General features: G+C 41.6%; 2 protein-coding genes and 1 non-coding gene across 3 annotated transcripts; 2 read left to right on the top strand and 1 right to left on the bottom strand.

Moving 5' to 3' along the window:
- Window positions 1-5,508: 5,508 nt before the first annotated feature.
- Trnav-uac (transfer RNA valine (anticodon UAC)) lies at window positions 5,509-5,581 on the bottom strand. Its single transcript has one exon. It is a non-coding gene; the product is annotated as a tRNA-Val (tRNA).
- A 766-nt stretch (window positions 5,582-6,347) lies between these two features.
- LOC131665455 (piercer of microtubule wall 1 protein) lies at window positions 6,348-7,159 on the top strand. Its single transcript, XM_058937337.1, has 2 exons — window positions 6,348-6,518; window positions 6,740-7,159. Exons 1-2 carry the CDS (start codon window positions 6,383-6,385, stop codon window positions 6,940-6,942), a joined length of 339 nt encoding a protein of 112 aa, XP_058793320.1. The 5' UTR covers window positions 6,348-6,382; the 3' UTR covers window positions 6,943-7,159.
- Window positions 7,160-7,228: 69 nt separating this feature from the next.
- On the top strand, window positions 7,229-9,080 carry LOC131665903 (uncharacterized). The gene is made up of 7 exons (XM_058938146.1): window positions 7,229-7,563; window positions 7,617-7,739; window positions 7,819-8,133; window positions 8,282-8,412; window positions 8,477-8,635; window positions 8,706-8,870; window positions 8,926-9,080. Exons 1-7 carry the CDS (start codon window positions 7,229-7,231, stop codon window positions 9,078-9,080), a joined length of 1,383 nt encoding a protein of 460 aa, XP_058794129.1.
- Window positions 9,081-16,736: the final 7,656 nt, after the last annotated feature.

Genomic DNA, 16,736 nt, shown 5'->3' with positions numbered 1-16,736 from the left:
AGTTTTTTTTATATTTTTCATCGTATTAGTATTTTTTTTCTTTTTATTATAAAAGTTTTATGTATATAAGTGAATACCTTTACCATAGCCAAAGTTTTCAATTGCAATAATTTTCGTGTATGTATTTATTACACACATATTTTGACATATTGAATGGATGATTGATATCGATTTGTCCAATAATATAGAATTATTGACATGCTTCAAATTATTTACAGCATATATATAAATAAAATATAGGTATTTTTTTAAATCATTTATTTTCAAAAGCCTACTCGAATCAAAGACTTCCTGACGTACATGAAGGCACGAGCTCATAGTTACAACGTGATGCAGACGAAGAGGATGGCAAGATTATAAGAAAATGAAAGCAAGTCAACAACAAATCTAACTTATTTTATTTCACGATAAACGAAAAGAACGATGGTATTGAAATTAAACATTAATTTAAGTTGAATGCTTCTTCTATATATTTATAAGTGGATCTGCATTAACGTGTCCTAGTAAGTATACTGGCTAGGAAAGAAACTCCTATTTGAAAGTTACGATGATAGATTAAGCACTGTTGACGAAGACGATGAACTTGAGGAGGAAAGTACGCTTATGCCCACATATCGCAACTACCATAATTACAAGGAAAGGTTTATGGATGTAAGCTAATTTTAGTATCTGGCACATCTTTTTCGAGTCCATGAAGACTGCGGCCTTATCTAACTGCAACTACAGTCAGAAGATCTCCAGACAGCTGATCCGCATCGATCGAGCAGGTATTGCCAAATCGGGCTACTAGTCCGAACGATCGAATCTCGCAACATAATTCACTTAAACAACGATTTTCAGCAACAATAAATCTTCATCGCTTATCCTATTGCTCGCTTCATCACTGACTTTCGTCGAATCACTGATTATAACAAGCATTTTTAATAATGTAGTAGCGCTGTTATTTATGTGAAAGCGATTTCTGTGACAAATAAAGTTACTCCGTCTTGTATGAAGGGATCGAGTGTGGAAATTGGGCCTATCATTATCAAAGTTCTATTACCGTTTTATTACAGAGCTATATACCACAGTGCTTACAATGCATTTGCTAAAATCTACGTGCATATATACGTCGACGCTGTCTCATAAGACTATCACATCTCTACTAAATACAATAGTTAAATCTCGGAATTTTGTCAAAAACTAAAAATCGAATTTTTGCCATTAGAATTTCCGTGTTGTTCAAGAATACATACTTCTAATATAATTTGCAGCATACATGTTAGCTTGGTATTTTTCACAATTACAAAAATAAATCTATGTAAGAGTTGCATAACGTATGAAACTTATTTCATTTTTTATTTTAATGTCTTTTATATTTTACTTTTATATTATGCACCGAGAGTAAGCGAATTAGGGTGTTGAATTAATAAATATATGTTCAAGATGTAAATAAATGTTCCGATACGACGTAAGACGACCTTGAATTAGGTTGATCGAATAGGAAATTATTAAAGGTATAATGTATTCGTTTATCGAAAATTCAATATGGCCATTATTGTTTTCATTGCATAATTTCTTGACAATAATAAAAGCAACATTTACTACTTATTTTGTTTGATTGACAAACGCAGTAACAATTTTCTTGCTAAACATGTTCGATGTCCTATAACAGTGTCTCTTCATAATTGAGTTATTTCTTGCAATATTTTCTCCGTAATACACATTCTGATATTACTATAAGTAATATTGACCCGACATTATATATTGAGATGTGTTTATTGGTCAGCTTCAGAAGAATCAGAGATAAAAATGTTCCTAAGTATTTTGATTTTTGGTTATTTTCCTAATGTCTAACAATGGTCTCAGAAAAATTAGTTTAAGTGGTAGCAGTTTTGTATCCACTACTTTCTTACATTTATAATTGTTCTCAATTCTATAAAGTAACATATTATTGTGTTCTTTAGTCGAAGCACATTGAGCGTAGTTATACGTAATGGATTGACGTATTGTTTGTATTTGACGTATTGTAGTAGTGTTTAACGCGCTTCGCGTGCTTCTTTTTTCCTGTGCATTCATTTTAATGCACGAATATAGATCACATTTTTATTGGCGAAATAGAACATTCAAAAATCCCGTCTGCATTAGATATTCCTTTGATTTGGTATGACATATGGCCGACGATATTATTTATTGATAAATAAATATGCAGTTATATACTCATGATTTCAAATTGTTAAGTTTTTATCATCCCAAGTTCTATGTTAAAAAATCATTCAAAAGTTTGAAAAACGCGATAACAAATGTATTGTAAGTTCTAAAAACATTATAGTATTCTATAATCATATTCTTCAAGATATAAATAATATACTTCGGTAAGAACATTCACTGTTATAATTAGTGCCTTTTCAAAAAAATGTCGTAATAATTTATGTACTTAATAAAGTCAAAACTGTACAATATTTTATCGTGATAATCAGTTAATTTATATCTTTTATGGTTAATTTTGTTTATTTAAAGTTAAACTTTCGCATAGGAGGTGTGTTCAAAAAGTAAGGTGAATTTTTATTTATATGAAAAAATTTATTTATTCATCGATATTTATGTTGTCTCTTCAAAGTAATCCCCCTCAGATATAATACACTTGTACCAACGTTTTTTCGAAGCACTTCTGGTAAGCACTTTCTGGTATAGCCTTGAGTTCTTCCAGCGATTTTTTCTTTATCTCCTCAATCGTTCCAAACCTTTGTCCTTTCATGGGTTTCTTGAGTTTTGGGAACAGGAAAAAGTTGCAGGGGGTCATACCCGGTGAATATGGTGCCTGAGGCATGATTGTGGTTTTGTTTTTGGCCAAAAAGTTTGACACAAGTAACGATGAGTGAGCAGGTGCATTATCGTGATGCAAAATCTATGAATTGTTTTCCCACAATTCCGGACGTTTTTTTCGTATTGCTTCTCGCAAACGGCACATAACTTCAAGGTAATACTCTATATTGTCCGTACGACCTTGTGGTAAGAACTCTTGATGTACTATGCCACGATAATCAAAGAAAACAGTGAGCAAAACCTTGACATTTGATCGAACTTGACGTGCTTTTTTCGGTCTTGGCTCTTCTGGAGTCTTCCATTGTGACGATTGGGCTTTAGTTTCGACGTCATAACCATAAACTCATGATTCGTCACCAGTTATGACTCTTTTGAGCATATCAGGATCATCATTGACGTCGTTTAACAGCTCTTGAGCGATGCTCCTTCGACGGCCCTTTTGTTTAAAATTAATCGTTTCGGTACAAATTTTGCTGCTACACGTTTCATGCTCAAAACTTTGGAAAAAATTGCATGGTACGAGCCTCAGAGATGCTGACGTCTTCAGCCACTTCTCTAATAGTGATTCGACGAATTTTTAACACCATTTGTTTCACTTCTTCAACACTTTCATCAGTTATCGAAGTGGTGGGGCATCCAGGGCGAGATTCGTCGTCGGTGTCTTCTCGGCCATCTTGAAAGAGCTTATACCACTTGTAAACATTTATTTGATTTAAAATAGACTCACCGTATGCCACTGTCAACATTTCAAGTGTTTTGGAGCATTTAATTCCATTTTTATACAAAATTTTATGCAAACTCTTTGATCCATTTTTTTCGACAGCAGAAAATCGCTGAGCACAAAAAACACGTCTAACGCTTCTGTCTTGCAAAAAAAAAGTAAACATACAAACTGGCTGAAACTTTGAGCATATGTGAGGAACATGTATACCAACATAATAAAAAAAATCGATGATCGAATCTACGTAGCCCGCCCAATTTAAAAATTCACCTTACTTTTTTATGACACCTCGTAGAGCAAAACTTAAATAATTTCTTTACCGAGGTATCAGTCGGTTATTATTTTGAGATTAGTATGATTAAAGGGATCAATTCATATGAAATTTATGTCCACTATACTGATTCATTTTTCAAACACTTAATTATCTACGGAAATCTACGATGATCTTTCATGAGCGTACACAACATGTACTTATATAAAATAGCCAACAACAGTTGATCACGTAATTATCTTTCAACCAGTGAGCTCACGAATAAATTGGGTTCACTTTGTCAGGTTCTCTTTTCTTTTATAAGAGGATAAAAGGATAAGAGAAAGAGGAAAGAGGATAAGAGGATTATAAGAGAAAAATAAAAGAAATCTTATTTATTTTTAGATAACGCGTAATTAATATATTTTGTTTTTAATAGCTGGTTAATAATAGACTTTTGGTGGAGTTATAACTAGAAGTAGTTAAATTGGGTATTGTATTTTTACAATTACTAGAGTGTATGGAAATGAGAAAGACAAGATTCAAAAGATGTCAAAACTATCTGATAAAATATAGTGATGTTTAAGCAAGTATTAGTTTAGCTGTTACTAAAATTCTAACTAGCATATCTAGTGATTCCACCGGAGTCGAACGCATTCGTACAAAAACGTGCGTGTATGCTTTCGTGGCCGAGGCCTAAAGTGCCTTGTGTACACACGATGCACTGATTTACCGCTCTCGAGCCGTCAGGCTCCTGAAAGCAGGAAAAGCGCATCGCGTGTGCCCAGGGTAGTTTCTTCTCAGACTGCCATTCTTTACGCACACTATGGTGAAAACGTGTTATTATGTTCTATGTTGCTTTAATATTGAGAAATAACAACGTTGAATTACAGCATTCATCAACTCGATGTATAGATTGAAAAGCTTTAAAAAAACTGCATTTCATTTTCTTCCGTATTTTAGAATTCCAAGCTTATTACAAAAATTATTTTCAATTCCTTATAGGTTCAAGTTTTCATGTACTTTGTTTTCAAACACATTGCAAGCCTCCGTCGCTGATTAGCACGGATGGAGTATAAATAGAGCGACGTTAAAATAAAAACAAAAAGGTTTGAGTTATTTATTATTTAAAATGATTTGAAATTTTTTCTACAAAAGTGTTTTGCGTAGGTCAAAAAGTATATTAAATTTGACCGTAGAAATATTTGCAGTAACTCGGACCTAAACGAGAAGTTAACTCTAATCTGATTTACGGTTTGTGTATAAATTATTCGGTTATCTAACGATTACTGCTTACGTTTTACAAGGTTTTAGATTGTGATCTGTTATACAATTTTTTCTTTGTATTATTTATTTATCGCAAGTACTGAGTTACATAAGTGCATAATAGAATCGCTGGTGTTGGTAAAATACTTTACACACACATGTACACGCGCGCGCCAGAAATAGAGAACAGATACGCAGTTATCAGACAAAGCAAATATTTATTTAGTAATAGGATTAATAATACATTCTAAACATTATATTTGCCTTGGTATAAATTTTAAATTTATTCATAATTTAAATTTAATTTTTAATTTAACACGCATTAAGTATAATTTTATTGATTTATTTTAATACTGTTAAATTTGTTCAATCTACTTATATAAGAATTTACAGTTATATAATAAAAGCTAAATATATAGACAAGTATATGAAATAATTTAGAAGTTTATTAAAATGCAAAAAAATATGGTTCCGGCCGGGATCGAACTGGCGACCTTCTGCGTGTAAAGCAGACGTGATAACCGCTACACCACGGAACCAATTGACTAGAATTGGTTAAGCGTTGTATCTGGATCTGACGATCAATGATTTGATTAAAATAATCTTGAAAGCTGAGGTCAATTATTTATCATTAAGAAATATATGCTATAATATTTTTAAATATTTATTTTGTTGTTATCTTGTCAAAATTTAATAAAAATTTGAATTACTTACCATTGATAAATGATGCATGGTTAGCATAATAGAAATCTACATTACCGACCACCGTTATAAAAAATTGTTACAAGTAAAATATATATATTTATTAATATATTGATCTCATATTAGTCGAAGCTTTTGCTTTTACATTATAATAACATTATAATTTTTTTTATAAATTACCTTATTATACAGTAAGTTTGTTAAAAATTTACTGCAAATGAGATCTAATATCATATATAATATTTTATCATTGATATTATATATAGGTCATATGTCCAAAATAAATTTCCATACAACGTTATAATGAAAATTTGTTTCGCATAAAGTGCATATTTCAGCATTTACATATTCAGCACTATAAATATAAAAATGAAACAGACTATAAATGAAATTTACTCAATATTAAAAATTGCATATTAATATTAGTACATAAGAAAAAATAAACGTAATTTTTTAGATACTTCCTGTATTGATTCCGAGACAAATTTTTCTATGTTCATTTATGAACAAACTTACCCTTACGTGCATCGTAATTCGATGTTGCTGACGTTGTCATAACAACCATATAACCTTTGACTGAGTTGGAGGTTCTTTAGATTCGGTTGTTGTCGGGCATTAGTAGTTACGATGCCAAAAAAATGACGAAAGACTGCGGGTGTGATTGTAACAAGAGCGAAAATGGGAGTACTGATGATGAACCTAGCAGTCTGCCAGGTCCCAGGACTGACGAAGTTTATAGAACAGTCAACATACCCATACGATTTATGTATCCAAGTAAGTAGCTTCGAATAGCGCTCTTTTACCATCTCGATCGACGATATTCAATTGTCAGACAATTGCATTAAAAAGAAATTATTAACCGTTTGCCATAGTCGCTAGTAAAATCACATAGACGTAGCGTAAACTGCTCCACGTTTTACATTATGCGTTGTGACGCAATATAAGCGAGCTGTCGATTAATGATGATCCGTATAGATTGATTGGACGTGTTGTAGAGCTGCTGAAGGGCTATCGAGAGGTGGCTGGATCAAACCCGCATCCTTGCTATCGGAGTACCTCGACGGATTACGGCTGGTTCTCACCGACAATCCACACGGTCCCGACCACTTACTATCCGCGCAATGGCAGCTTCAGCCTCGAGGTGTCCCGCGGTGGCATGTATCGCAATTGCTCACTCAATACCGAGCTTGATAAATAGCTCGCATCCGTGGGCAATACTTCTCAACATTTAGGAACACTTCGCTGCATCCTAAAACCATGCAAATTACTCGCTGTTGTTCAGCTCTAACCCACGTTGCCAACTGTTAACCATTGCGATCATAATAAATAATGAAGAATGAGCAATTTCAATTGTACTTTTGTCTCAAGGAAAATGACATGTTCTACTCGGTCAAGTTGTTGCAACAATATGACTGTGCGAACCATTGTTGACTACGAGAAACAAGCACAACTCAATCGATCAATTTCATAACCTTTAATCCAATATGACGATGTTAGGTTTATCTTTAAATTTCCTTAGTCATTATCAGAATCAACATTTTAAATGGAACGTTGAACATCAGCGCAAACATTGGATACTTTCGAAGCATTGCAACGACGTACTGTTTGCTAAATCTTTAAGAAATTTACCACTGATCTCATTTGAAGTAGGTTATATCATTTCAATTATCCTGCGGCTTCTCTATAGCCATGGACGAGATCTGACGTGCGCATTTATTTTAAAGGCTAAATTTTATTGGCACCAATATGTTTCTAAAAAGAAATATGATAAATGCTTTGAGAGGGAGCTTCGTAATATGCTCAACTCAACCCTACTCAAGTACGTTATACCTTCATATTTTTTACTCGTACTAAATCATTATGTTTTTGTAGAGCATCTAGTCGACAAAATATATCTGTTGAACACATCCTCATTTCCAAACAGCTGATCAATCTTGATAAGTACGACCCATTAACTCGACGAAATTTTATCCAAATGACCGTCAATTTCATCAGGTTTTAGTTGTTCTATAGAGATAAACGAATGTCCTAATTTTCCAAGTTTCCATATCTCTTTTTCATTTATTTATTCTAGAAACCAGTCATCATTAGAAATTGTATGTTTAGAAGGTCTCGATCTCACAATAAATGAAATATCAGAGATACTGTTAGCATTGGTTTGGTCAAACAAATGTATTAAGTTTTTAATGTTATGGCGAGTTTTCAAATATCATGCTAAGCCACGAGTGAGGGCAAAAATTACAGACGCCGAAGGATTCGATAAAGCTACTTTTTCTCATTTACCAAAATGGCTACAAGCGATAACAAATCTGAAGTACCTTGAATCAATATCATTGAATTACACTTACATAGCTTCGGAAACTGGAAAAGAGTTGATATTTCTGGCAAAGTAAGTATTTCCTACAATTTATCTTTCATTTAATTTGTGGTAACTTTGAAAATGCAATTAGTAGCAATAATCAAGATAACATTTTCAACAAAATTGATTTGAGTTATTGGGTTCTGAATAAATAAATGCTAGAAATATTTTTCAACAGATCTTTGAATAAGTGTTGGAAAATTTTACAACTGTTATGCCTAAAAAAGGAAATAACAGTTACCATACCTGATTGTACTTGGAATGAAGTAAGAAAATGGTCACCTAAAATCAGAGTTCAATTCATTATTCGTAAGTGCATAAATCAATCAATATGTTCATAAACATAACATGATATATTGGTCAACATCTTCAGTTGGAATATCTGAATACGATCAACACAGTAAATTTTTGACGAAAAGTATTCCGATTCAAGCGCTGCATTTATCGACAAATCTCGAACTGTTATCTCATTACCCATGTATGATAGATTGCACACTGAAAATCATTTATAGATGGTATCATAGACATTTAGGTAATAATTAATCGTATAATCTTACATTCCAGTGTCCAAATCATTAAACAGAGTTATTAAATTATTTTAGTGAAACTCTACCTTAGTGTATGGAATGTACAAGAAACATTTGACAATCACTTAAGAAAAATCTTTCCGTGCCTACCAAATTTAGAAACCTTTGAGTTTCTGGGGTTCATACAAGACGTAGTTACCATTCACACAATGTGCTGCCAAGTTAGATTCGGAGTTTGCGGTGAGTATGAAAACACGACGAAAAAAATTGTTATTAATTATTGCTCAAATTACAGCTGTCAGGAATATAGACTTGCGTTTGACAAACATTAACAAATCGGAAATGCGTGACTCCGCATGGATAAGTAGATTAGAGTGTATTCTAGAACCATTTAAATGTGACTTTGATGCAGCTGGAATTTCATTTAGAATCCAGACTTATCCTTGTTAAATTGATTGAGTGATTGAAATAAATGAGAAAATAAATTGATCGTTTATTTGATTTAAATATCCGATACAATGGTGAAAAAATTAACGAATTATTCGTTCAATCCTTAATGGACTATACAGCGATAGAGTAAAACAAAAGACGTAAGTGAGTAATTAATGTGATGAATAAGGTAACGATGACCTGTATAACTCGATGGATTAGGGACGAGTGCGTTAAGTCAGTGAGATGTTCGCATAGGTGCTGTTACGAATGAGATTAAGAGCGAGCTGCTGTGCTGGGCTTGACTAGCCGTCCATCGACGAATAACCGGTGAGGGGCTCGCGCAGGAAGTCGAACGTGCACGAATGCTTAAAGTAGTAAGAGTCTGAAACAAGACAGACGTGTTGTTTGCGCTCTTATGATTGCGTCAGCTTTATTTCCAAATGACCGCCTCGAGTTCCCATTTGTTGCTCTTTTTAGCAGCCTTTCAACAAATTGATTTTGACTTTCATAGCACCATGGCATGTGTACCAACTATATAGTGTCGCGTGGCACTATACAACCATCTGACTACGGTCTACACAGTGGCTTGCTCGAGAGAGAAAAGGCCGACGAGCTTGGTGCACGACAAGAATCTCTTTGCCGACCATTGTTCTGTACAAAGTGCTTTTTTTCTTCTATATATTGCTTTTTTTCTTGACAGGGAGAGAGAGAGAGAGACAGACGGGGGGGAGGGGGGTGCAATTCGTTGTCGGGAATATCACCAGTTGTTTACCGCTAGTTGTCTATCCGTGCAATGTTCAAATTGAGACAGGAATTTAAGTTTGCGTCAGCGAGGCATGCCACTAAACGCAACAAGTACTTCTCAGCGGCTCTGCAAGTTGATAATGACTCGCGTGACTTATTGATCGAGGCACGCGCGCGATCGAAGCAGAGCAGCACGCCTGTCGTCGCAAAGGCACATAAGTGGACGCTATACCGCGTAAAAGAAGTATACGATGCTGACCATTTGACAAGTGCGCGTAAAAGCTTTGAACGCTCGGCCGCTGTGCCAACAATGCACACTGTATGTACGTCAATGAATGTAGCTCAGTGTATTGCTAATGAAAAATTTACACCCTTGTTGCATCTCTAATTTCACGTTTATCCAGTTCAGCCGGTCGTTCCTCATCTTCGTGTGCACCTGAGCTTCGTTAAATTCGATCTGGGATATCATGGCACCCAACGCAGATAACATCGACGTAACGTAAGCGCAGCGTCAACGTAATTTTGAGTATATTGCGGCCGCTGTTTAGCAGCCAACTCCATCGGTCGCAAATCTGTGAATTGCGCCGCTTCGTTCCTATATTTGACATTGCGTATCACCACTATCGAATTTTTTTGCACGAAACATTTTCTCGGCTGGAGGGAGAAAAAGAGCACAGATTGTTGACAGCCTGACTGTCTGTTGGAGCATTTTCAGATGATCCTTGTCGGAATCGGCGTGTGGAAAGAAGAGCGAAGGAGGAGGTTTCGGCTTGAGTGCTATTTTTTGTCAGCTCTCGAGCAGCAAGGCTCTATCTGGCGCTCCAGCGGTTCGTCCAGCATGTTCGGAGGCAAGAGCAAGGGGACGGGGCCGTCAATTTTTGCTCGCGTACACACAGACGGGGTCACGAGGTGGAGGAGCGAGGAAGCGGCGATATCGATTTTCGCCTCGTTTCCTATTCACAGCTACGCTCTGGCATCAAGCTCGCCACGGCTAGGGGCTCGAGCTTCCGAAAGAAAAATACGGTCGGCGTTGCTGCTGTCTCTGGTGGTGCCGATGAAACGAATCGGCAGCGGATCACGGCATCGATGGTGGACGCCGCGCTCGAGGGAAGAGGGACGAAAGGCTAACGAGCCGCGGCACTGGGTCGGCGCGATTCGCGCAGGCGCGGAGCCGCTGAACGGCAGCGACGGTTTATTGAGCGGTGGCGCCGTGGGCGCGACTCCCTCCGGAGATACGCGTGTCGGGGGTGCACTCCGGTCGTCGCTAGCGCCGCTTGCTTGGGCTGCCGGCTAGAGGGAGCAGTCGCTGCAGAGTACGAGTCGTGCACACGCCACACACAGACCGAAGAGAGTAGCGCCCCACCGACCTACACACGTGTACTGGTCTGTGGCAGTGCATCCTCGAGCAATCAGTCGAGTCTGTGTCGCCGCCGTACGACGCCGCAACCTGCAGGCCAACGATCCGCGAGCCGTGCCACCCCCTTCGACGCTCTCTTTCTCTCTCTCTCTCTTTCTCAGTTCTCGCGCTCGGAGTGCACCATCCTCTCTTTCTCTCTCTCTCTCTCTCTTTCTCTCTCGGCTACTGTCTCTGCCTCACTATCCCGTTCTCTTCTACCCTGACGCTTCGCAAGCTTCCTTTCCGAGCCGGGTAGCAGCCTGCAAGCTCTAGCCACCAGACAGCAGCCACTCGCCAAAGCTTAACAGGTACACACAATCACATTCTCATCCGCCAACCCAGTTCCAGCGATAAAATTGAACGCGTCAAGCCGTACATCCGCCTCGTAGCCATTTTATAGTAGCTATTCGCCCCGCATACATCAGCCTGTTTTCATCAACGCCTCGGCGATGTTATTACAACTTAGCCACACACTCGCTTGCCATTGACATCCCAACGACATTACAAACTAGCGGGTTTTTTTTCCAATTGATATGCAGCCTCGTGTGTCAACTACTCCGACCCTCTTCGCCGAAATAGTTAAATCGTTTGGGAAAAGTAACAGTATGTTGGCGTACACCTGCGTTTGGCATTCGGACTTGGGGATAGCCCTCGCCCAATCGATAGCCCGCGCGATCTACTATGTAATAATTCGGCTTTAATGGCGATCTCAATTAATCAATTAGCGCGCTTAAGCGAACGCGCGATGAAACAAAAAGAAAACTGATTCGAAACAAGCGATTGGTGGCTGATTTTGATGAGCAGCGCTCGTCCTAGTTAGCTCGCAGGCCGTTATCTGTACTGCCTCTGGAGATTCGCTCACAGCTGAATAGCAAATGAACGTGCAGTGCGCCGAACAGATCGAAGGAATTTGTGGAATTATCGCATAACAGTGCTGGTGTTGGTGCTGGTGCTGGTGCTGCTACTGCTGCTGCTGCTGCTGCTGCTGCTGCTGCTGCTGCTGCTGCTGCTGCAAGGCAGCGAACGCGCGCATGTGCGACTAAATTTTATCGGTTATGATAATCGCTCGGTATGGCAGCTGCTTACCACAGCGCGGGCGAACGTGTGCGCCACGTGACGGTACATAAGTTAGCGGGCATTTGTTCTTTTATCCGGAGTATGCCTGCCTCGGATTTTCATAGAGTTTTTGCAACAGCCCACGCTAGAACAGAGATAAATGCAACAAGTAGGCGCTTAAGCAAGGATAATTTGGAGCGGGCGTAAGGTTGCGTCGCGAAGCGTCAGTTCGATTGATCGCGCGAATCGTGACGAAATCGGCGCGCAACAATCGATTCGAAGCTGCCAAGTTTTCCAGGACACATGCGCGGCTCTAGCGCTAGATGCGTAAGCGCTGGGCATAACTAGCTGGAAAAGCAATCGGCTAGGAGGAGAACTTGCGGCGTGCGGTTGGCACCCGTTAGCTGTTATCCCGTCGCAGCGAGCGGAACGTAGGCACGCGGCTAGGGATCAGAATGAGCGATGCCAATAGAATTGCTTAAGAAACCGTGCGGCTCTATTCGACCTTGGCTATTGCGTGGATTTTTCATAAACGTCTGCTTTGCATAATCGATTCGGCTGGGCGTGCCAAGTGTACCGTTGGCGAGAGGAGCTCTTGCCTCGGCTGAATGGACCGAGTGCACGTGTACTGGATGCGAGCTTGGCGGGATTCGATGTCCGGCTCGTATCGCGTGTATAATTGTAAAAGTAGCCCCGGCCACGCCGAGCACGCCATTCACGTTCCATTGCGAATTACGAACGCACATCGAAGCAACGACCAATGCCTCCATTGATGGCCATGTACTCACTCGACACTCGAGTTAACCTCGAGTGAGAGCAGCATTGCCGGCTTTGAGGTGGTTATAGAAGGAGGATCGATCGGAGCAAGGAGAAAGGATCTGCTAATGCACTGCCGACAGGGGACGAAAACTAATCGAATAGTAATGGGCGTGAGCGCGCCGAAGAAAGTATTCGCGGCACTCTCGGAGCCATCTATTTCCCCGTTTCGCTCTCGATACTCCTGCGCGCCATTTCTGATTTTGGCCTGACATTCTTTCTCGTGTCCTCCGCTCTGAAGTATCAAATCAATAGGGACTCGTTAATGAAAGATTGAATCACTGGGAGGCTTGCGATTAGCTGGCAACGTTCTCTGGGTCAGGTTTGATAAACAGGTAGCGTTCGTCTTCCGTACATCGAGTGATCTACATTCGGAATGTTGAATGTCTTGGTCAAGAGACTGAGACTGAGGCTGAGGGTGAGTGCGTGCGGGATCTGCATCGGTTGCCGAGGTTGCTGTGCGAAACAAGGGCCAAATGGAGTTGCAGGAAGAGAAAGAGAGAGAGGGGTGGAGGGGAGAGCGGAAGGATCGGCGCCAATGAAAGTGGGTTAAAGGCAAGCCGGGGATCGATCGCTCGGTTTCGCTCGCCGATGTTGCGCGCGTATTTATATAAATTCGGCGAGTCAAGCGGAGTGCAGCGAGTAAGCGGCGAGGCGAGGCACGTTGACCTCGATCTCCGTTACAGCTTCACCGGCTCTCTCTTCCTCTCTCTCTCTCTCTCTCTCTCTCTCTCTGAAAAGGGCGTCACTCCCTGTTCGCTGCCTCTGGCGCTCTCTTGACTGCTTTCGAGAGAGGAGTGGCACGCGACGAGTACAAGGATTACGCCCGCGGATTTCGGGGTGAAACGTCAGCGACCCCTGGAAAAATCGATTTTCACACTCCTAGTCCGCTTACCGCTTTTCCATCCCCACCTCTCTCTCGCTCTCTCTTTTTCTCTCCCGTGTACGCCAAGACTATTTGCAGCAGTCTCATCGCGCTTCGTTTGTTCCCTCCTCGGCTATATCTACATCGCTTCCGCGTTTGCATTCGCCAGTTCTTTTCAATGCGATATTAGCGCGCCAGAGCTCTCATCGATCGCGTGACCCACGTGGATCTCTCGGACGCTCACAGGTACTGTAATTCCGCTTCGACAGCAACCTCTTTGAAAGTTGGAACACAAGCACGCAAAAAATGATGCACGCGACTAGGTGGTCGACACCTGCACGCACAGCTCGTGCCTACGACCGCCAAGCGATACGACGGTGCGTAGACCAAGCGTAGATGAAAATCCCTTCAAAGAGTTGTCCAACACGCGATACTGTCCAACTGTCCAGCCCTTCTTCCCTGCCAAAACAAAACTTGGAATCAAAAACTTTCCTGTACGCGGCAAACAGACGACACTGCCGACTTATTAAGGTAGCGCGTCTGACCATTCACGTCATGAATTTAAAGACTACGCGTGCCTGAAGAATTATCGATAAATGGTTGGCGTGCGCGGACCGATAACCAGCAGGTTCGCCTGTTCCGTTTGCGCGTTAAAACAGCTAATCGAGGTCCAGCTTGACCCCCACGGCTGCCTCTTTATAATTGTTGGCATTGCGCCGTTACAGCTGCCTCGCGCACAGACGTTATCGACCAGCCAGCGACCTACATCTCCTTCTCGAATCTTCTATTTCTTCGTCGGCCCTTGCTGATCCGGCTCGCTTTGCGCTCGCCGTCGCGTAGCCCGTACGCTGTGTGCTTGCGCTCGCACGCTGACGGCTAACGAGGACAGTGCGATAAAAGAATTAAGTGGCTCGCGGCCACTTCGGCCGGTCGAGAAATACAAAAGCCGTTCGACTGAAATATCATCTGTCTGAGGCGCTGCAGCTACTATGTTGCTCGCTCGTTACGAAGGCGCCTGTGGTCTCTCTCTCTCTCTCTCTCTCTCTCTCTCTCTCTCTCTCTCTCTCTCTGCCGTCTTATTCCTTGCCTCTCTTGTGGCCCAAATCTCATTACCAACTGCAACTCCTGTTTCTCTCTCTTTTGCTTTTGCCATTGCCAGCTCTGCGTTTACTCTCGAGCGAAATCCACGACAATCTTCGCACTCGTCTTGCCTGCTTAGCTGCCAGTGGCCTTAACCACCACAATGATGCTCTCGAATGTGCATTCATTTTCAGCTAGAGCCACCTGGGCACGCTTTGTGCTATAATTGCCGTTTACAGGTGAATTCGTGCAATGAGAAATGAGACTGCTGCTTGACGTTACTTATCTGACACCGCAAATGTATGAACGAGGCGATGATTGAGAGTTGACGGCAAGCTCGTCCAAATAAAACGGAAATTCGTACGGCCGGGGGGGAAAAAAGTTAGGCCGTTAAATCGTAGCAGATCCGAGCCGGGGGAGTCCTTGCAATCGAGCAGGCTCGTACGGAAAGGAAGAAAAAGAGAAATTTAGCCGGCGCGACCCTCCCCTCGACTTAACAGGCAGTGCCTCCGGCTTCCGACCGAACTTCCGTCTTCTGCGCCATCGCGGCGTCGCGCATCCAGCGGTGCTCGGCGTAATCGAAGGGAGGGTTGCACTCCGCTTTCATTTATTTTGCAGATATCGCGCGGCCCAATGCCGATATATATGCTCATTCAGCTGTACTATAACGCGCCCTGACTCATCTGGCCTCTCTTATTTTACAGATGAGAGCGATTTATCAAAGCTCCGTCTTTCTCTCGACTAATCGTCCCCGCTCGGCTGCCCCGGCAAAGCAGCAGTCGGCAGATCGTTTCTGCGCCGAGCTGCAAGAATTGCGAAGCATTCGATCATTCGGTAATCGGCGAAGAAGACGGTGCGCGACTAGAGCGGCTCCGAAAGAGGCTTTAGAGCTGGGCAGCGATCGCGTAAAAAATATCGAGAAGCGAGAGAAGCGACAGATCGTAAAAACGAACTGAATGGAACGACGTCCCAGCGAGCGAGTTTTTGCTTGGCTGCCGTGCACCAGATTGCACGCTACATGGGAAAAACATGTCAGGGGCGGGGAAAATTCTCGCGCGAGAATCGCGAGAGCGGAGCGGTTATTGATCGACCGAGTCGCGAGTAGTGGGGAGCTGAGAAGGCCAATTTTCTTGAGGCCCCCTCGCGTTGACTGTTTCTTTGCAGCTCGTAAGAAGCTCGCTTCTGAGAAGCCATCGCTAGGACTTTCAGCCATGAGTAGGTGCATTGCACGGGGCCGAGCCGATCGATAGAGCGAAGGGCAAGTATTGAACGTAACGTAGGTTCGCTGTAGCTGCTGGGCCGCCGCGAATATACAATAGGCGCGACGCGCCGGATAAGTTGTGCCGAAATGCCTTGGCGCTAGTTTACCCGAGTGAAAGCGCTCGCAGTGCACGGACGGAGATACGCGCCGCAGCGAGAAGACCAAGTTTGTCTGGCGGTAGCGCCGGCAGCGGCTTGATCGGATCCGAGCCAGCGAGGCAGGCAAATCGTCTTGCAAGCTTGCCAGCAGCGTTCCCTCCGCATACCTGTACCGCGAAGCACGCATCTACGGTATACTTCTGCCGCATCCTTGGCTCGTTCGATTGCATCTACGCTCAGTCGCGTTCGTGCGATGCTCCACCAAGAAGGCTTGGCGAGCCTTTACACTTTTTCGCTTTTTAAATACAGCCACCGGTTGGCCAATCGTCTAATTTCATTATGTTATTTCTTGGGCTTT

Source organism: Phymastichus coffea, unplaced genomic scaffold (assembly GCF_024137745.1).
Source record: "Phymastichus coffea isolate CEN01 unplaced genomic scaffold, Cenicafe_Pcof_1.1 PCOF00003, whole genome shotgun sequence".
In the NCBI taxonomy this organism is placed as follows: Eukaryota; Metazoa; Arthropoda; class Insecta; order Hymenoptera; family Eulophidae; genus Phymastichus; species Phymastichus coffea.
Note: the sequence above shows the minus strand (reverse complement) of the source record. Positions and strands in the feature narration are given on the sequence as shown.